Source organism: Anabrus simplex, chromosome 1, assembly GCF_040414725.1.
Source record: "Anabrus simplex isolate iqAnaSimp1 chromosome 1, ASM4041472v1, whole genome shotgun sequence".
Taxonomy (NCBI): domain Eukaryota; kingdom Metazoa; phylum Arthropoda; class Insecta; order Orthoptera; family Tettigoniidae; genus Anabrus; species Anabrus simplex.
In genome coordinates, this window is record NC_090265.1 from 1173668303 (window position 1) to 1173691056 (window position 22754).

Here is a 22754-nt window from a genome sequence, read left to right on the forward strand (position 1 = left end):
ACGGTAATTTAATGAGTTGCATAATACGATTCGTAAGAATCCTAGCATGTAGTTTCGCCAGTTATTTGAGGGATGTCTTCCTGTACCAGTCCTTCAGTAGGGAATTCCCTCACAGCAATCTGACTGTATGTCACTGATAAGAGTGATCCCAATTGGGACAATACTTCACCCATTAAAAATAAACTAGTCTTTTATTCTACCTGAGTGGTCGCAAATGGGACGACACCGTTTCATTCACCATCATTAATTTCATTTTCATTAGCTCCTGAACTGAAGTTGTAGTCAGAAAGGGCATCCGGCCGCAAACATCATGCCATTTAAATTCATCTAACCTCATCTCCGACCCTGTATCGAGAAACAAGACTAAGGGATAGACATATATCATCTCTGTTGCTTTAATCTGGCTCCTTGGATAAATGACCAGCGTTGAGGACATCGGTTCAGAGGGAGAGCAACGGGTTCGATTCCCGGTTGGGTTGGGGATTTTAATCATTTCTGGTTAATTCTTCTAACTTTGGAACTGGGTGTTTGTGTTGGTCCCAATACATATTCATACGACAGAACACACAACCAACCACCACAAAAACCCGCAATAGTGAACGCATCCCTTCACACAGAGTTGGCTTAGCTGGGGCATAGCCAGAGGGAGCGGGTTACTGGGGGTTAGTCCACCCCTCTCCCATGGAAATTTTACAAAAGAAAATAAACGGAAACTGACAATAAACAAGTGAAAGTCGACTCAAAGGGTTGCGTCTTTTCAGTATTTTTTCTTTCTTAATCTGTTTCCCCTCCAGAGTTGGTTTTTCCCTCGGACTCAGCAAGGGATCCCATTTCTACCGCCTCAAAGGCAGTGTCCTGGAGCTTCAGACTCTGTGTCGGGGGATACAACTGGGGAGGATGACCAGCACCTCGCCCAGGCGGCCCCACCTGCTATGCGGAACAGGGGTCTTGGTTGGGGATGGAAAGATTGGGAGGGATAGACAAGGAAGTGGGAAGGAAGAGGCCGTGGCCCTAAGTTAGATACTATCCCGGCATTTGCCTGGAGGAGAAGTGGGAAACCACGGAAAACCACTTCCAGGATGGCTGAGGAGGGAATCGAACCCACCTCTACTCAGTTGACCTCCCGAGGCTGAGTAGACCCTGTTCCAGCCCTCTACCACTCTTTAAAATTTCGTGGCAGAGCCGGGAATCGAACCCGAACCTCCGGGGGTGGCAGCTAATTACACTAACCACTGCACAACACAGGCGGACATTTTGAACATTCACAGAGACAACATTGTAAAACCAACAAATCTCTTGAGTATATTTTCTAAGAAGCCTCGGAAGTTGGATTTTAGAATGTAATCTGAGCACGCCATTGTCTGTAAAACTATTCACTTTGATCATATTATTCTTATTCTGTATTTTAATGTATGATTTTGTAGTGTACCAGTAATGCAATTTGAATATAGACATAATTTACTTGTATCAGTGTCCTTAAGACATGCGCACATCACTCACGGACAAGCACTTTCATTATGTTCTATCATTATTTCGTAACTATACCTCCCCCCCCCCCCCAAATCGATCTTGGCTACGCTACTGGGCGTTAGGGTGGGCATCTGGCCATAAAACTGAGCCAAAACCATATGTGCGATACAGTTCGCACCAGCGACTCTACCAGGGTGTGGGGAAAGTGGTTAACAGAGGAAGAAGATCCTTTGTGTTGGTTCGTTTATGTTTGTTTCTAGTTTCAGAGTTATAACACACTTCTGAATAACATATTTTTGTATGTGAAAAATTTAACCGTCAATATCTCAGTGTCACGCTTTTTATGATTACGGTGTTATTGCGAGAACTGTAGTACTCAATTTATTATTTTAAAGCAGGGATTGAAGGAATGCGGCGATATATCGAGCCGCGATACTGCCATTTAGTACTAGTAAACACCGAAAGGTAGCGGCGCCGTACTTCGAAGTGGCAAATGGTTTCAAAAGCTACCGTAAGATAGCATTAGTAGTCGATCGACTGCGGAGGAAAGTTAGGCAACCTAGCGCGCTCAAAGTCATCGTGAAATTGAAAACAAACTGAATTATGACAATTATACCGTTTTAATCTAACCGGCTAAGCGTGTGAGAAACCGTGGTGACAATAAGTCCCGCAGTTGTGCACTTCGGTGGACAAAAACACACTGCGCAAACTGTCCCCGTGTTAGTTGTGATATTGCGGTCAGTTTGGTTATGCTGGGCGATACGACGTCAATATGTATACATAGGCTTTGTGCCGTAGCTGTGTTCGGTGCCAGCCTACGGCGAGGGGGTGCTGTAGCAAGCAAGAGTGGTAGTGAAGTGACATTTGTGACCGGTCATGAAGAGACGTAGAGTTACGAAAACACTGCAGTTGGAGCGGTGCAGTAGAATAGAGGTGCTAATGACTCGACTGCTCTACCTTATTTTAATTCCTTAATTTTAAATGAGTGTGAGTAAAATGATTTCTGCAGAGATGACCGAGCTAGAAAGTTCAACCCTGCCCGGCACCGTTACTGATTGTCCGGCAACAATAGATCCCGACGGGGAGACATCGCTATGCAGGTATGTTGTGACAGTAGTAATTTGACACACCGTAGAAATAATTGTATATTTTGGTAGATGTTTACACCTAGCCTTTTAGGCTTGTTTGCTTAACTTTTTATAACCTCATCCACTCGTAAGTACCGCGAGCTTTAAGAGGAGCGGCTGAATTGTTAACAATGTTCGTATTGGTCTGTGAAAGTAAAGCATCACAGTAGGCGACAATATTTACTTTGTGATGGCCAGCCATTCTCTATAGTTTTTACATATTATGGAAATTAATATTTGATAACGAAATCTTGGGGTATGTACAGTAATTTCAGAGGTCCAGTCCCGAATAATTCGGTATTATTATTATTATTATTATTATTATTATTCCCTTCAGTGAAACTTCGGTGGTGACAATCGATAAGTTTTATTGGTTCTGACTATGAGAGCTGTCGAATATAGTAGTTTCTGATAAATGATGTACGATAGATTCAGGAGTCCGATGAGTGAACTGGCAATGGTCGCATGGTCGGCTTATGTACAGTAATCATCATATTCCTGTGGTTGGAAATGCACGCCAAATTAATATGTTGTGATGCTGAGTGGTTTAAGCTCTATGAGCTTGGTATTTACTTGAAATATATTTTCAGACACTCTTAAACACTTAAAATCTCTTAGAAATTAGGTGTGTGTGTGTGTGTGTGTGTGTGTGTGTGTGTGTGTGTGTGTGTGAAAGAAAGGACGAAAGAGAAAGAAACAGAGCGAGAGAGAGAAGGAAAAAAAGAAAAGCACAATGCAGCTACAAGAATATGACCGTTTTGACTTGTGAAATTTGTGAAAGGCCCGCAAGTTTTTTGTCCTCTATTCCAGGTGTGTGCTGTTCGGGGATGATAATCGACCTTGGACAGAGAGTACTGTTCAAGGTCACTTCCTGTACGCTAGATGTTACATCTTTTGAGTGTTCGAATAAAGACCATTAAAATAACGATGAAAATTAACTCTCTAACTCGCAATTTTCATCCAGAATCATCTGGGGAGATTTATATAACGTAGTTTGCAACCATAATTTATCCGGTGCGAGTCTTCGCGGTCATTCTGCCTGGCCTTGGTTCCAAAGTTTTGCTTTCGAGTGGCAATACGAGTGAAGAAAGTATTGTTTTATTCTTCTTCCACCAGACTTCCGAAACCGTGATGGGGTCGCACATTGATTTAGCCCTATTTTAAGGCCGAATGCTCTTCCTGATGCCAACCCTATGTGTTCGGGTGTATTCTCTATACTAGTGTGTCTGTTTCTGTGGTGGTTGATAGTGCGGTGAGTTTTGTGGTTGATAGTGCGGTGAGTTTTGTGTGCATTATGAAGAGTAGTGTGTTGGAGCAAATACAACAACCCAGACCCCGAATCGTAGGGATTATCCAGATGTATGAATGGACCGAAATCGGCCGGTAATCGAACCCAGGTCCCTGTGAAGCGAAGGTCAATACGCTGACCATTCGGCCAAGGAAAAATACCTCTTATGATCTCGAGGAAACCATACTGTGATTGATGTCTGCTTTCGAGGCATTTCAAGGGATATTTGGGCCACAGACATCGTATACGGTACGTTACTTGCCCCAGCTGACTCTGTTGACAGTTGCGAATTGAAAATCGGTTCCCGTCCTTAGTTTAATTGTTCTAATTCCCTTCGTCACGGCCTGCGATTATTGGTTGACATTTTCCTACGATAAATGAAGGAGGAGGAGGGGTTGTGTTGTAATTTCTAGATATTTTCGCTTTCGTTATTATTATATTAGAAGACTAGCTGATGTACCCGGCTTCGCTTTGGAAGTCTCAGAAACACTGTCTTTATGGTTTTCCCAGAGGGTTAACGGTGGGTCCCCCTTACGAAAGCCAAGCAATGTGGCTGGCGATTGCACAACACTCACCATGTGGAATTTTAGTATCCAGCTGGTCGTCTTCAAGCAGAGGCACTAATGGGTTGTTTCTTTAAATCTGGATGCCCTTCCTGACACCACGCACTGGTCCTACTGAAAATCCCACCCGCAGTCACGCGGTTACTAACCTAGAATACCAGAATTGATTAGAATACCATACGTTTAATTTCATTTTTACACTACTACAAACCAGGTGGGGTTTGATAGCCGAGTGGCATCGTCACTGGTTTCTCATCAAGGTGGCCGTGGTTCTAATTCTGACAATACATGTGGGAGTTTTGAAATGAAAAATCACGCCCATGTGGTTCGGACTCTGCGTAAAACTCGGGAGGTCCCATGGCAATGATCGCGATATCAACATTCACGAAAAACTACAAGCTAGCTTGCTTTCTGCATCAAACCACAAAATATCAGGTATACATAATATTCGGCCGAATTGACGATCAAATGTACAGTATCTCAAATCCCTTATACGTGTGATCATCAACAAGAAAACAAAATCAAAACTGTAACAAAGTTGCTAATCCCTTCTTGGAGCAGATCTTACAGAACAGGACTTAGGGGCACGCTGTAGAAAACAGTAGGGTAAGAATACCGAAGGGACCAATCAGAAGCAATAACTAGTAACGATCAAACAACAAAAATAAAAATAAATGAACAGTCCTGTGTTGGCAAATACCATGGAACGAAATAGAAAACCGCCATCTGAACATTTGCTTTCGATCAAATACACAGTCTGGTAGGTCCTTAATCTATTCCACTCTACAAATCTATATATATACTAGCTGTTACCCACGGCTTCACTCGCGAAGATTTGGTAAGTTGATAAAAATTCATTGTTCCTCGGTACTGCACAAAGACATTATCTGAGATTGCCTAAAGTATAAAAACTCGCCGAAAAATTGCATTTCATTTACACCAGAACCCTTTTGTAAACCACGTTTGTGGCATTGCCTTTTGGGGCTAAGATGACCAGGCTACTGGCAGAGCTAAATCTGGAACATGCGACATGGAACTCTACATGTGAGAAACAGTCCTCGTTTAAGTCCAGAAAAAGGGTTTCTTTATTTCTAAAGGAGATACCAAATACCGATTTTCACGTCAGTAACATCTTAGTTTTTGAGACATAAGTATCCTCATAAAGATAATTCAACTCCTCCTTCACTTATTTTCGATCTCCAGCTTGATTTTCCGAAAACAAAAAGTACGTGTTTCTTTGTTTTTAAATGGGATTACAAATACCAATGTTCACGTCTGTAACTGTTTAGTTATGAGATATACCTACAGTAGATGCAGTATACTCATTTTAAAAACTGCCCCACTCTTTGGCTGAGTGGACAGCGTTGAGGCCTTCTGTTCACCGGGTTTCGGGTTCGATTCCGGGCTGGAGCAGGGATTTTAATCGCGTGTGATTAATTCATCTGGCTCAGGGACAGGTTGTTTGTGTTTGTACCAACACACTCCTCTTCATATTCACTGAACACACCACATTACCAACCCCAACAGGAACACGCAATAGTAATTACAACCCTACACACGGGGTTGGCGTCAGGAAGGGCATCCAGCCGTAAAACACGTTCAAATCCACATGTGCTATACAGTTCGCACCCGCAACCGCACAGGTGGGGGGAAAGCGGTAGGAGAAGATAATCTTTTTAAAATTCACCCTCTATTTTTATTATTTCACCCCCTTAAGTGGATTTTCCAAAAAAAATTGTGTTCATTTATTTTTAAAAGAGATTCCAAGTACCAGTTTTAACGTCTGTAACATCTTCAGTTTCTGAAATATATGTATCCTTATATAAAGAATTCAACTCTTTCCTCACTTTTTTTCACCCCCCACTCCCCTCTTGCCCCTTAAGCGGATTTTCGGAAAACAAAAATTTGTGTTCTTTTAATTTTTAAAGGAGATTCCAAATAATTTTCATGTCTGTAACATGTTAGGTTTTTGTGATATATTGTAGATAATCTCGCTGCTGTAAGAATACTGGAGCTCACGTTGCCATGGATACGGCAGTTCATTTCTTTATCCGATTCCTAGAGCAGGGGTAGTGTGGTGCCAATATCTCCATAACGGTTGGTTTTATGGCCTTAAAACATGGTTTTCGGGTCCGTAGGTCTTAAAGGGTTTTGTTCTTTGCGTCAAGGGGCTTAATATGAGCTTTGTCTCGTCCTTGTACGACAAATTTGATTTCGCCTATATTAGCCTATTATTTTTATATTTTTATAACTCCCCCCTCCCCACCGTCGGCCCACCTAGAATTGTTTTGAAAATAAAATACAGCCCATGTTACTCACTGGCAATGTAGCTTTCTATAGGTGAAGTCATTTTTAAAATCGGTTCAATAGTTTTTGAGTCTGTCCATTACAAACAAATATACAAATTTTTCCTCTTTATAATATTAGTATAAATAAAATAAGAGTTTTGTCTGTACCTTGCTCAGCATTTAAAAATGATATTTCTTAATCGGTCGTGACCATAATAACAAGGAAATGCACATTTTAATTTTCTGTAATTTATGTCTGTCTGTCTGTCTACATGTATGTACGTGCATCACGAGAAAACAGCTGAAGAAAATTTAATGAAAATCGGTATATAAAGTCGAGGAATAAGTCGCTACAATCTAGGCAATAAAAATTTTTATTCATACTGAGTGAAATGGTAGTTAAGGGAAAGGCCTAAAATTCATTTATCAAATATTTGTTATTGGTTCTATCGATAAATACTACCTTACTAACGTTATATAGTATTAAATTTCCGATCATTTACGTCATACATTTTTACCGAACCGGCTATGATAGAGCTATTTATGAATTTGGATTTTTTTGTTGATAAGTCCATATCAGCGCCGAGCCACAAGAAAATGGGTAAACAGAATTTAATGAACATCGGTACATTAAAGTCGGGGAATAAGGATCTACAGTCTACTCTATAAATAATTTCCGATCATTTATGTCTTATTCAGTTTTACTGTACCTACTATAATTAAATTGGTGGTGATGGTGATTAAATTGTGAAGATGATTATAAAAATGAGGAAAAATCATGAAGGAACGATCGCTTGAATAATAACACAAGAGGGAGTCATGAAATAAAGGACGACTCACTTTACATTAGATGCTCTAATATCACAGAGTCGGAAGAAAACTAAATGTGAAGGCCTGTAACATAGAAAGCTCAGAAAATTGATCTACAATAACATTACATTGACCATTGTTGTGCTTTGTGTCTTCTGCTGCCAATTATCTTCGATAGACGGGATTACTACTGTGTACCGAGTTTAACAGCCTGCGTGAATATTGGCGGGAAGTAGCTGGGGAGTTAGATCTCTCTCTTCTTTAGCATTCTATTCCTCTGGTTCATACATTTTCTGATACTACTTGTACGTTACACACTGGTTGATCATAGTACTCCAGCTATTCGATCTTTCATCTGAAGCACTGATAGGAATGAGCAGTGTGCACACTTAAACGGAATAACGACAGAGGTGTGTTCGAACTGACGTCATTGTAATGACCTATGTTGTGCGTGGTGTCAGGAAGGGCATCCAGCTTTAAACAAACAACCCATTAGTGCCTCAGCTTGAAGACGACCAGCTAGATGGCCTGCAGATATTTATCCACGTGGTGAGTGTTGTGCAATCCCCAGCCACACTGCTTGGCTTTCTTAATAAGCGGACCCACCGTTAACCCTCTGGCCAACTACTTAGGTGAGTACAGAACTTGTTTGCTGGGTGGTTCACATCACTTAGCTCAGAACTTGCATTTCGGAGGTGGTGAATTCAAATTTCACCTTTGGTAGCTCTGAAAATGGTCTTCCGTAGTTTCACATTTTCACATTAGACAAATTCTGGGGGTGTACTTTAAGGCCACGGCCACTACCCTCCCACTTTCCCATTCTTGCGTCGCGGAAAACCTATATGTTAAAAAATGCGTCTGTGATATGTGAAGTAACATATATTAAGAGATCAAAAGATTTAGGCCTACATCTACGAATCCAAAGTCATTTTCCACCATTGGGCAGTAGATGTGATTTACAGGGTCGTCAATAGCGCGGAACTTGTCTCCCGCCACTCGGCCACCCTCTATTTTGAAACTCTCGGTAAGCCTTTTGAAGATCAGCATTAGTGATTCCGGACATTTTGGAATTATGACAAGCCACTTTATCCTCTTGAATGCATTTTCGGTCATTTTTAAGCTGGCTTTTGTTCATGTAAGTTACATTTTGCGAAAGAAAGTAATGTTTCCTACTTGTTCGCCTCTCAGTTTTCACTTTATTTTTACCTTCCCAGTTCTAGCTCTTTCCCATCCTTGCGCCGCGGATCGTAGTTGCGATCAACAGTATTCTGTAAGAAGGAAGTCAGCTCCCGGACAAAACTCGTTACCTCGGTCTGTTTTCAGACCAACTTTGATTTACGGGAGTGAAAGCTGAGTGGACTCAGGAAATCTCATTCATAAGTTAGAAGTAACAGACAAGAAAGGGGCAAAAGACCCACATGGGTCGACGCCCCGAACAAATAACATATTTTTACAAAAGAAAAAAGACATGTAAGTAGCAAGAATGACTGCTGTTACAAACAGGTGGGAACAATGGCAAGAGGACACTCCGAATGGTGGAGATAAAGGATAGGTTAACTCTTGTGTATGAAGCTGTACGCATAAACCGGCTTTGTTGAGTGGGGTCATGTGAGGCGAATGGAGGAGGATAGATTTATTTACCTTGGAGAATAATGGACTCTGTTGTGGAGGGTAAGATAAATAAAGGGAGACCAAGACGATAGTGGTTGGACTCAGTTTCTGACGAGGCTGACGTATTTTAGCACCTTCAAATACCAGCGCACTGAGCCAGAATCAAACCTGTCAAATTGGGGTCAGAAGACCAGTGCTTCTACCACCTGAGCCACTCAGCCCGGTGATTGTATTTGTTTTACAGTTATATTATCTGTAATTACTGCAGGAAACTGTTAGTTCTTACAACTCGAAATATGGTGATGCGTTTACTTTTTATCTTACAACATGTCCATGTATGGAGCTTCATTTCCATGCCTGGGAGAAGTTACCAAACAGGTTATCTCAGTGCGTTACGACACTGCCTGTTACGGCTATTTAGGGAGACGGCTGGGTTCAAATCCCCCATCGGCCATCCTCGAAAATGTTTGTGTTTCCCCATTTTCATTTCAAGCCAAATGCCGGGATGGTACCTTTCTTATGTCCGCCTCCGTAGCTTAACGGTTAGTGTTATTAGCTACCGTCCTCGGGGGCCCGGGTTCGATTCCCGGTACTGCCAGAAATTTAAAACTAGCAGGAGGGCTGGTACGTGTTTGAAATGGTACATGCAGCTCACCTCCATTGGGGGTGTGCCCGAAAAGAGCTGCGGCACCTCAGGATGAGGACACGAGTTTACTTTACCTTTCTCATGGCCACGACCACTTTCTTCCCATTCCTAGCCCTTCACACAGTAGCATATGTAGTTCACTCCCATGGGGTGTACCAGGAAAAGGAGCTACAGATCTGGCAAGTCGAATATGTCCTCGGACGTTCAAGGTAATCATAGGAAATGGTAGCAATTATTTAGATACGTTGAAGTTTCATGAGATCATGATACATAACCAAACCACATTCCAGTATATACAGCATGGAAGGTAACTGATGCACCAAATTAACACAGTAGATCTTGGAGAGAGGATCACAGTGCCGTAAATTGCAGGTCTGTAGCTTGCGCCGTTATGCTAAGACTTGGTACACAGGAGACGAGCTGCTCGACTAAGGCCCGGTTGTATAAAACTTTTGATCTGAGTTTAAAGAGGAAAAATGGCTGCCAGTCAAGTTGAACTCCGATTTTCCGTTGTATAAACGCTAATCTAAGATCATCTCGTCTTGATCTAAGTTCAGATTTGACTGTCGAATATTCGTCGGTTAATCTCCTTGAACTTAGATCATTATCATTCATATTAAACATTGAACTAGACCTGAAGACTTGAGAAGTGTTTCCTTGTATCGTATCTGCGTAAGAATACCGTACCTTAATAATATCGAGGTGCGTTATAAATATATTGAATGCTAGTAGTTTAATAATATTGCTAAAGCTCGCTCGATTTTTTCAGAAGTGAGGTTATGTGAATATAATATAAACAATAGCCTACTGCTATACCAACATGTTGTTACTTAGTTTTCTTTTATGTTTCAAGTTTACAAAACAAAGCATATATATTTTCTTTAGCAGGGATGTCACATTATTCCGACTTTTCGTCTGATGAAGAAGAGTTGATTTTACAACGAGTTCCTCGCGTCTTTCGGCACAGACGGAATTCGATTATTGAATTGTGTGAAATGTTCAAAATAAGATTTCGTTTATCGAAAGATTTTGTGGAACGACTGGAACTAAAGTTAAGGGACACACTACAAAAACCTAGTCAAATAAATTATCCCCTGTCACTCATGTATATGTTCCTAACAACTCTTAGGTTTTATGCTACAGTAAGTTTTCAAATGGTTGTTGGAGAGCTCTTTAACATTGACAAGTCAACGGCTTTCTCTTTCAACTTTGATGTCACCATATAGGTTCTTTTATTTTCTATTATATGTTTGTACCTTGATGGTACAATATCTACCAGATCGCCCTTTTCTTTCTGTGCGAAGTTCCTTCCATGTTTACTTCGCGAGATTAGAATATTATCTTCTTGTCCTTTTTCGACAGTCACAGCAATTTCGTATTTCATTTGTTGAGAGTCACGGCCAGGTCAATCCCACTATTTAAGTATTATCCAACGGGCCGAGCTATTTCGTATTTCATTTGTTTTGCGGTGTTGCCACGTCCAGTTTTTTGAACTCCGATTACATTTGAACTACACATGTGTAAACCGAGTTCAGTTTTATACAACGCGATGAAGTCGTAATCTCAGTTAATTTTCAGAACTAAGTTCTTAATTGATCTCCAGTCTGATGTCTTTATACAACCGGGCCTAAGCGGTATGTTCCGAGCTATCAGTGGAGAGATGGCGTGGAATAACATTAGTAGACGAATAAGTTTGAGTGGTGCTTCCCCTCAAGGGCAGTGTCCCGGAGCGTGAGACTTTGGGTCGGGGGTACAACTGAGCAGGATGACCGGTACCTCGCCCAGGCGGTCTCACCTGCTATGCTGAACAGGGGCTTTGTGAGAGGATTGGAAAGGATAGACAAGGAAGAGGGAAGGAAGCGGCCGCGGCCTTAAGTTACGTACCATGCCGTCATTCGCCTGGAGGAGAAGTGGGAAACCACGGAAAACCACTTCGAGGATGGCTGAGGAGCGAATTGAACCCCCCCCCCCCCTCTACTCAGTTGACGTCCCGAAGCTGAGTGGAGGACCCCGTTCCAGCCCTCGTACCACTTTAACAAATTTCATGGCAGAGCCGAGAATCGAACCTGGGCCTCCGGGGGTGGCAGCTAATCACACTAACTGACTGATTGATTGACAGATTGGTCGCATGCGGCACGATGCTTAATTCACTCGGTGGCTAGCGGCACGATATCGGCGTGTTCGCATCCGGCACGCAATCACTTGGGGGTGGGAAGTACTGGAACACCTGCCGTACTCACCAGGACTGTCTCAGTGCGCTTGTGATCTCATCCCCAAAGTGAAAGAACTATCGCGTGGAAGACGGTTTGGGACATGAGAGGACATTGCTAACGCCATAAAACATGAGGTTGCAAAATTCACACATGGTGAGGCGTGTTGTGGAGAGTCTAGGGGAGTACTTTGATGGTTTACCGTACAGGTCACTGAATAAACATCATGTAGCACTAGGATTTCATGGGAGGCAGCTTCCTCGTTTTATATCCTACACCTGGTAAACCTACTGGACATTACTCATACATTCCATACCTTACGGTCCCCACTCCCATCTGTATTTCCATGTGTCTGGTAGATCCCGCATTCATGTGGAAAAAGATACAGTTGCCATGACGTATGCTCCGACCCTCGTATTTAGGTTCGTTGTGAAGTATTAGATCTAAATAGCCAGTAGCGGCGATTGGGAATTAGAAGTGGCCGAGGGGGGGGGGGGGGGCAAGAAAATATACGGCAACAATATCCAGATTTGCGGATATAGCGCGGGGAGTGGGCGGTATATACATCAGAACTGAAAAAGAAAGCTAAAAAATGGTAAAATTTCGACAGAAGGGAAAATTGACGGTTTGCCAACTTAGGTGCGGTAATACTAGTTTTTTTTTTTTTTTTTTTTTGTCATTTGGATTCAGTACTATAGAATGAAACTTTCACCAAAGGAACAATATTACATGTACATTACAATTAAATAGAAGTATGGCGTGATTATACAATTAAAAACAATTTGCCTTTGCTGGCGAGATGTAGTGTTTACAGTGCACTAAGTTATGTCTTCTGGAACGGGCTAGAATAAATTTGCTACTTTCATTGATCTGTCTCATTCTTAGCTTTGACAATATGAAAGTGTGACTGAAGTATAAGTGATGCTAGTAATGCCATTCCTTATGCACCCAGTCCCTGTTATGGTGTGAAAATATCGCTCATGGGGGTCGGTTGGTGCATGCATTTCAGTGGGCTTGGCAGACTGATACGTAATAGCAACTTTTGGCTCGGTGGGGAAAGCAACGGGAAACTACCTCACTCCTCATTTCCCTAGCATGCCTCCTCAGTGATGCCTAGACTGTTAGCAGAGCTATGAGGATCAAACCAGCCTTCGGGCTGAATACATACATACAATAGTATTTGACTGCACACTAAGAAACTAACAGAAGACTGCCAGACTGACGAATGCACGCGGTGAGTGAATATGTTAGTGCCCATGACCTTGGCAAAAAAAAAAGTAGCCCTGCTACCCTTCCTCACAGCACACGCAAAGTCTTCACTACTTGCTATGGCGCTATACAAAGCGATTAGCCGCGACGAACGACATTTTTTGCGTATTTCCGCAAATAATGTTATAATTAAAGAAAATTAAGGAAATAATTAGCTGATAAGACAACAGGGCTTGTACAAATTGTTTCAGCGGGCTTTGGAATAAAAATGTAATATTTTCTCCACAAAGTGGGGGCCGACTTCACCACCTCGCCTCCTCCCTAATCCCCGCTGCTGCTAAATACAGGTGTTGTATAGTAATTAAGAAGGCCTGTTTTTAAGTTAGTCTATTTTGAAGAGTTTTTAAAAATCTCATCTGTATACTGTTTTCCATAATGGCCTGCACTGCTTACATTCCAATATGGCAACAACCCCGTCCTTTTCCCATCATCGGAATGTCCAGCAATGAGCGACACAATAGCGAAGTATACCTGAAGCCCTTCTCAGTTAATCCTAAAATTCCAGCTTTCACCAAAATAGCAACAGCACACCTCCTTGTCTGCTTGAAACCAGTTCGTCCTTTTACTTGCAGGTATTCAGACTCAATTGTGTGCGTAACTTGAATTGCATAACGCCGAAAATAAAATCATCAAAAACACCTGTGTGTTTGAGTCATCAGTCCGTAGACTAGTTTAATGCAGCTCTCCATGCCATCCTATCCTGTGCTAACCTTTTCATTTCTACGTAACTATTGCATCCTACATCTGCTCTAATCTGCTTGTCATATTCATACCTTGGTCTACCCCTACCGTTCTTACCACCTACACTTCCTTCAAAAACCAACTGAACAAGTCTTGGGTGTCTCAAGATGTGTCCTGTCCTATCATTCCATCTCTTCTCGTCAAATTTAGCCAAATCGATCTCCTCTCACCAATTCGATTCAGTATCTCTTCATTCGTGATTCGATCTATCCATCTCACCTTCAGCATTCTTCTATAACACCACATTTCAAAAGCTTCTATTCTCTTTCTTTCTGAGCTAGTTATCGTCCATGTTTCACTTCCATACAATGCCACGCTCCACACGAAAATCTTCAAAAACATCTTTCTAATTCCGATATCAATGTTTGAAGTGAGCAAATTTCTTTTCTTAAGAAAGCTCTTCTTTGCTTGTGCTAGTCTGCATTTTATGTCCTCCTTACTTCTGCCATCGTTAGTTATTTTACTACCCAAGTAACAATATTCATCTACTTCCTTTAAGACTTCATTTCATCGTCGCCATAAGACCTATCTGTGTCGGTGCGACGTAAAGCCCCTAGCAAAAAAAAAAAAAAAAAAAAAAAAAAAAAGACTTCATTTCCTAATCTAATATTTCCTACATCACCTGCCTTCGTTAGACTGCACTCCATTACTTTTGTTTTGGACTTATTTATTTTCATCTTGTACTCCTTACCCAAGACTTCATCCATACCATTCAGCAACTTCTCGAGATCTTCTGCAGTCTCAGATAAAATAACAATATCATCGGCAAATCTCAAGGTTTTGATTTCCTCTCCTTGGACTGTGATTCCCTTTCCAAATCTCTCTTTGATTTCCTTTACTACCTGTTCTACGTAAACATTGAAAAGGAGAGGGGACAAACTGCAGCCTTGCCTCACTCCTTTCTGGATTGCTGCTTCTTTTTCAAAGCCCTCGATTCTTATCACTGCAGACTGATTTTTATACAGATTGTAGATAATTCTTCGTTCTCGGTATCTGATCCCTATCATCTTCAGAATCATAAATAGCTTGGTCCAATCAACATTATCGAATGCCTTTTCTAGATCTACGAATGCCATGTACGTGGGCTTGTCCTTCTTGATTCGATCCACTAAGATCAGACGTAAAGTCAGGATTGCTTCACGTGTTCCTACATTTCTTCGGAAGCCAAATTGATCTTCTCCCAACTCAGCTTCAACTTGTTTTTCCATTCTTCTGTAAATAATACGTGTTAAAATTTTGCAGGCGTGAGATACTAAACTAATGGTGCGGTAGTTTTCACACCTGTCAGCACCGGCTTTCTTCGGAATAGGTATAACAACATTCTTCCGAAAATCGGATGGGACTTCTCCTGTCTCATACATCTTGCACACTAAATGAAATAACCTTGCCATGCTGGTTTCTCCTAAGGTAGTCAGTAATTCAGAGGGAATGTCATCAATTCCAGGTGCCTTGTTCCTATGTAGGTCACTCACAGCTCTGTCAAACTCTGACCTCAAAATTGGGTCTCCCATTTCATCAGCATCAACAGCCTCTTCATGTTCCAGAACCAAATTATCTACATCTTTACCTTGATACAACTGTTGGATATGTTCCTGCCATCTTTCTGCTTTGTCTTTCCCTAGAAGTGGCTTTCCATCTGAGCTCTTAATATTCGTACACCTAGATTTCCTTTCTCCAAAGGTTTCCTTGATTTTCCTGTATGCAGCATCTACCTTTCCCAGGACCATACAGTCTTCGACATCCTTGCACTTTTCCTTCAGCCATTCTTCCTTAGCTATCTTGCACTTTCTATCCACTTGATTCTTTAATCGCATGTATTCTTTTCTGCCCTCTTCATTTCTAGCATTATTTCCTGAGTTATCCACTGATTCTTAGTTTATCTTTTCTTCCTTCCTAACATTTCTTCAGCACCCCTACTGACTTCATTTTTCATGACTTTCCACTCTTCTTCTATAATGTTTCCTTCAGCCTTTTCATTTAGTCCTTGTGCAACATGTTCCTTGAAACAATCCCTCACACTCTTTTCTTTCAACTTGTCTAGATCCCATCTTTTTGCATTCTTTCCTTTCTTCAATTTCTTCAACTTCAGGTGGCATTTCATGACCAACAAGTTGTGGTCAGAGTCCACGTCTGCTCCTGGGAAAGTTTTGCAATCCAACACCTGGTTTCTGAATCTCTGCCTAATCATAAAGAAGTCTATTTGATACCTTCCAGTGTCTCCAGGTCTCGTCCACGTATACAGCCGTCGTTTGTGGTGTTTGAACCAAGTATTGGCAAGGACTAAATTATGATCAGTGCAGAATTCAACCAGCCGACTTCCTCTTTCGTTTCTTTGTCCCAATCCAAATTCTCCTACTGTACTACCTTCTCTTCCTTGACCTACCACTTCATTCCAGTCTCCCGTCACATTTAGATTCTCGTCACCTTTTACATATTGTATTAAATCTTCTATCTCCTCATATATTCTTTCGATTTCCTCATCATCCGCTGAACTAGTAGGCATATAGACCTGCACTATTGTGGTGGGCATTGGTTTGGTGTCTATCTTGACGACAATAATTCTTTCACTATGCTGGTCGTAGTAGATTACCCGCTGCCCTATTTTCTTATTCATTATTAAACCAACTCCTGCATTTCCCCTGTTTGATTTTGTGTTGATAATTCGGTAGTCGCCTGACCAAAAATCTTGTTCTTCCTGCCAACGTACTTCACTTATACCAACTACATCTAACTTTAGCCTATCCATCTCCCTTTTTAGATTCTCTAACCTACCACAACGATTCAAACTTCTAACATTCCACGCTCCGACTCGCAGAATGTCAGTATCCATCTTCCTGATGATCGCCCCCTCTCGTGTAGTCCCCACCTGGAGATCCGAATGGGGAACTAGTTTACCTCCGGAATATTTTACCCGGGAGGAAGCCATCATCAGTACATCATTCATACAGAGAGAGCTGCATGTCCTCGGGAGGTAGTTACGGCTGAAGTTTCCCGTTGCTTTCAGCCGTGTAGCAGTATCAACACAGCTAAGCCATGTTGAGTATTATTACAAGGCCGTATCAGTCAATCATCTAGACTGCCGCCCTTGCAACTACTGAAAGGCTGCTCCTCCTTTCGATGAACCATTCGTTAGTCTGGTCTCTCAACAGATACCCATCCGATATGGTTGCACCTACGGCTCGGCTGTCTGCATCATTGGGACACGCAAGCCTCCCCACCGCGGCAAGGTCACATGGTTCGCAGAGAAGGCAAAAACACCTAGAAAAGTAATTAAAAAACAAGTTCGACATGGTGCTGCAAAAAAATACTGGACTGAAGACATGAATCGCTGCCGCTAACGTTCCAATGGAAAAACAACGAAGGAGGAATTGAATCACCAGTTCGTCTCATTCCAAATCTGGAATATTGCCCCGTTTCTTCAATCGATTTAGAATTCATATTGGTTCATTCTGAGTGATAAACGCTATAACTTTCCCGTGGAAGACCTATATAAAGTGCTTGTCATCTATTGTGAGCAAACTACCGGAACAATGACGGGTGAATAATAATAATAATAATAATAATAATAATAATAATAATAATAATAATAATAATAATAATAATAATAATAATAATAATGTTTTACGTCCCACTAACTACTTTTTGGCGGTTTTCGGAGATGTTGAGACTATTCTGGGACAATATTCTGGCACCTCGACATCTGAGCCACTCAGCCCGGCAGGGTGTTGAATAAAAGCATTGTGAAGAAAATATTTCAATTGTTGTTTAGACAAGTTCATGGGACGTTCGAAGTATGAAATACATGTTTCTACCTTGTTGTATTACAGTAGGCCTAATTCTTGAGCAAATTATTACAGCCTATGTTACATTTTATAGAACCTGAATAAAGCTGTTTAACAACCTATTTTAGGCACGTAGCATGCTACTTTTTAGAGCCTATAGTTAGAGCCCTGCACTAAGGGGTAGGAATAAATAGATAGATAGATAGATAGATAGATAGATAGATAGATAGATAGATAGATAGATAAATAAATGCGTGGGAAGAATCTTCCAGAATGATGATGTTTATTGAGTGTGTTTCTATTTTATATTTATTGTGTGTCGATGAAGTGCTCCTGCACGGATTATGGAATATTATGTATAGTTTATTTTTAAATGTGGAGAAGTTATCGAATAACCTAGGTGCAGTTCCCGCCCGTATACATGCAATAGTTTTCAGTGGGTCGCGGATGTATCAGTACACAGTCTCATTTTCACGCCCTGGGAGAGAAGGGAACATTTTCGTGCTCTATCTAAATTCGATGACATTTCAGTTAATTATTTTATCTATGTGCTCATTAATTTAAAGTTCGAGGCAAAGTGGACTTAGTAAAATTACAATTGACTCCCAATGTGTAGCGAGTATATTTTATATTAATGTTACAAATGACGCCGAAACATGGGGGAAGTATCAGTAAATAATATTACACGTCAGAATGTACTAAACTGAGTCTCTCTGCTCCGTCATAAACGTATGTAGGCCCGTATCCTGAACAGTTCCCTTTTAGTAGAGTTGATTTGAGTATTAAATGATGGAGGACTGGGCTGAGTGGCTCAGACGGTTAAGGCACGGGCCTTCTCACACCAAATTGCCAAGTTTGATCCTGGCTCAGTCTGGTGGTATTTGAAGGTACTTAAATACACCAGCCCCGTATTGGTAGAATTTTTTTTGGGGTGGGGGGCTCTGCCATTGGTTTTTGCTGTTTCCCTATAACTGCATAGCCTTTGGTGGTGTTATTTGAGGATCCAACCAGCCTCTGGGCTGATGACCTAACAGACAGACAGAATGGCTTTACGTTGCACCGACACAGATAGGTCTTATGGCGACGATGGGATGTAGGAATGGGCTAGGAGTTGGAATGAAGCGGCCGTGGCCTTAATTAAGGTGCAAGTCAAGCATTTTCCTGGTGTAAAAATTGGAAACCACGGAAAATCATCTTCAGGGCTGCCGACAGTGGGATTCGAACCCACTATCTCCCAGATGCAAGCTCACAGCTGCGCGCCCCTAACCGCACGGCCAACTCGCCCGGTGTTGGTAGATTTACTGGCACGTAAAATAACTACTGCGGGACAACATTGCGGCACCTCGGTGTCTAATTATTATTATTATTATTATTATTATTATTATTATTATTATTATTATTATTATTATTATTATTATTATATGATGGAGGAAGAATTTGACCTTGCTCGTGTAAAAAGCTGCCGAGAATTCCATGCACTCTGCAGTAAACCGAAGTACATTCATGGCATTATTCGATTTATTGTTGTTGTTGTTGTTGAGGGTAAATGGTTAGAGTCGAAGTATTTGGTTCAGAGGGTCCTGGGTTCAATTCTCGGCCTGGTCGGGGACTTAAATAGCTTCTGGTTCATTCCTTTGACTCGGAGAACGGGTACTTGTGTTTCTCCCAACACATTCCTCTTCATATAGACACAACACACCACACTACTAATCACCACAAAAACATGCAATAGTGAATACATCCCTCCATATAGCGTTGGCGTCAGGAAGGGCAGTTGGCCTTAAAACTGGGCTGCCATGTGCCACACAGTTCGCACCCGCGACCCCACCAGGGTGTGGGAAAAGAAGAAGAAGAATTGAGAAGGTGCCTCGGAACTTGAACTGAAATGTTATGCTTACTTTTAGCCGGAATAAGACTCATTAAACAACACACGGCACAGTCACTTCAAGTGACTGCTTTTGAACGTCGGTTCTCTAAACGACGCCACTCCCTAGCCCTATCGCTGAGCGTGACAGCGCGCTCAACTTTAATATGATTCCATTCCTTTTCCATTAAAGTTCTTCTCTGTTCTCTGCACAAGAACTGCTGCTCTACATCGCATTCTCTAAGGAAATGTGGCCTCTACTGAGAAATTGTCTTTCAGCTTTCCATTTCCGCCGGTTACCTTTTGTAGGCCTACATTCCCTTCTGGACCTAGAAGAGAGATCTTTGTTGCCGTTGACGTCCAAAGATACAGGCTGCCAAACACTGGGTGTTTGTACTTGTCTCAATATACATCTCTTCACATATATACACACGCAACATAGCCTACCACATAACCAATCACCAGAGAAAGAAGCCACGTTGTGGGTGTGTCTGGCTAGCTCTGCAGGTTAGACATTTCAGTTCCCCTTCCTTTTTAGTGGTTCCATTGGTTAGTAGTCTAGTGTACCGTTCAGATTATACTATAGTTCTCGTGGTGTCGCACGCACAGCTTGCATGCATACCTTGGGACAAAAGATTGATCGGTCTCAAAATGTAGGCTGCCACAGAATTGTAACGCATAGTCACCGTCAACAGAGGCAGATATTTGAGATACGCACTATTCTAATAATTTTACCAGGATGTGCAGCCCAGCCTTTCTGAGTGCAAGCGGGCTGGGTCGATCCCAGGTCAGTTCATTGGCATTCCTCGAGTCGGTAGATTTACCAACCCATCTATGAACTCCCGCGGGACAAAATTCAGGCACTCGGCTTCTTCGAAAATCTTAGTAGTAGTGATTCAGACTCCTTGACTGAACGTTCAGCGTCGCGGCCATCGGATAAAGATGATCTCGGATTAGATCGGGGATTTTACGTAGCTCCGTCTGGTAATTCTTCTGATTCGGAGACTGGGTGTTTGTACTTGTCTCATTGTAGATCTCTTCATACATACACACAACATAGCCTACGACATAACCAGTCATCAGCATCTCTTCATAGCCTACCACATAACCAATCACCAGAGAAACAAGCCACAGTGAATACCTCCCTCCACCTAGGGTTGAAGTCGAGAAGCGTGTCCGGCCGAACACAGTTCGCAACCGTGAACCCACCAGGATGTGGGAAAAGTGGCAAAAGTATTATTACAGTATTATTATTAATATATATAATTCGCTGGGGCCATCAAGGACCACGTTAAGTCTTGTTGCATTTGACTCTGAACTTGGCCTTCTTTAGAGCCCAAATTACCCTCATTCTTTGTGAATGGGCCTGCTTACGCTCCTCTGTCCAAGGGGCACCGTGTCTTCTCTTCGGTTGCTCGTCTCGGTTTAGCCCGTTCGTCAATATTTTCTTGCGGAAGATATCTCTGTTAAGGGCGTCTTCAGCTGAGATATGTAGCATTTGCAGGTCTTCTTTGGTATTTCTAAACCAGGGAATTGTGGTTTTGGGGTTTGAATAAAAAAGTGAAAGATTTCTTTAGTTAACTTTCTTCCGTCCATTCTTTTCAGATGACCGTAAAATCGTGCCCGTCTTTTTCTGGTTGTGTCGGTAATTTTCTCTATTTTGCTGTAGACTTCCTTGTTGGATCTCTTTTGATGGATTCCATTTTTGTACTTTGATCCCAAGATTCCTCTCACAATTTTGCGTTCTCTTTTCTCCAGTTCTTCAAGGAGTCCTTTGTTGGCATTTAGAGACAGGGTTTCGGCTGCATATAGAACTACTGGCTTAAGAACTGTTTCATAGTGACGTATCTTGGTGTTTTGGGAAAGGCATTTTTTGTTGCAGATTGTGTGGGATGTTTGGTAGGCTATTTCCAGTTTGCGTACTCGCTCCTGAAGTGCTTCCTTGTCCAGTTCATTTTTCATGATGATCTCATCCAGGTATTTGAATTTGTCTACGCGGGTGATGTCCCTGTATTTTGTATGGAGTTTTGGTGGAGCCTCTTTGATGTTAGTCATTACTTCTGTTTTCTTAAACGATATATGCAGACCAGTTTGTTCGGCAATTTCCTTTAAAATTTCAACTTGAGCTCTAGCGGTTTCTATGTCGTTTGAGAGAACAGCAATATCATCAGCAAATGCTAAGCAGTCTGTTGCGATCCCCTTGGATTTGGTTCCTATTCTCAACTAGCTGATGTACCCGTGCTTCGCTGCGGGATTCTCAGAAAGACTGACTTTGTGGTTTTCCTAACTGAAATCAACATAGGTCATTACAAAAACGTAATTATGAATGTAGCGATTAAAAGCAATGCTATGATATAAAATACTCCATCAAATGGAAAGCCCCACGTTTTATCACTTTTAACGAACAGTGCTGCGGTTAGATTGCGGTGCCAATCTAACAGTCCAAAGTTCCAGAGCTGGGATGACCAGGCCGCAGATTGCCATGAACACTCACCTGTCGTTATTCCGCTAAATATGCACACTGTTCATTCCAATCAGTGCCTCAGAGTAGGGATTGAATAGCTCGAATGCTATGATGATCCGGTGTGTTACGTACCAGTAGTATCAGAAAATTTTAAACCAGAGGAATGGCATGCTAAAGAAGAAAGTTATCTAACTCCCCAGCTACTTCCCATCAGTATTCAGGCAGGCTGTTACACTCTGTACGACTGGGCGAGTTGACCGTGTGGTTAGCGGTGCGCAGCTGTGAGCTTGCATCCGAGAGATAGTGGATTCGAACCCCATTGTCGGCAGCGCTGAAGATGGTATTCCGTGGTTTCCCACTTTCACACCAAGCAAATGCTGGGCCTGTACATTAATTAAGGCCTAAGGCACTCCTAGCCCTGTCCTATCCCATCGTCGCCTAAAACCTATCTATGTCGGTGTGACGGAAATCAAATAAAAAATACTCTGTACGCAGCAGTAAACCTATCTGCCAGAGATGAGGGACAACAGAAGACACAAAGCACATTACGACAAACAATGGTTAATGTAATGTTATTATTGATCAATGTTATGAACTTTCTATATTGTAGGCCTACACATT

General features: G+C 41.9%; 1 protein-coding gene across 1 annotated transcript in view; it reads left to right on the plus strand.

The window, feature by feature from the left end:
• Positions 1 to 2344: 2344 nt before the first annotated feature.
• Positions 2345 to 22754, plus strand: part of LOC136877264 (organic cation transporter protein) — a 337411-nt gene continuing 317001 nt past the window's right edge. Inside the window, exon 1 of the mRNA XM_067151156.2 lies at positions 2345 to 2570. Within this exon, the coding sequence (XP_067007257.2) occupies positions 2452 to 2570 (119 nt within the window). The 5' untranslated portion in view covers positions 2345 to 2451. The remainder of the gene's footprint in view (positions 2571 to 22754) is intronic.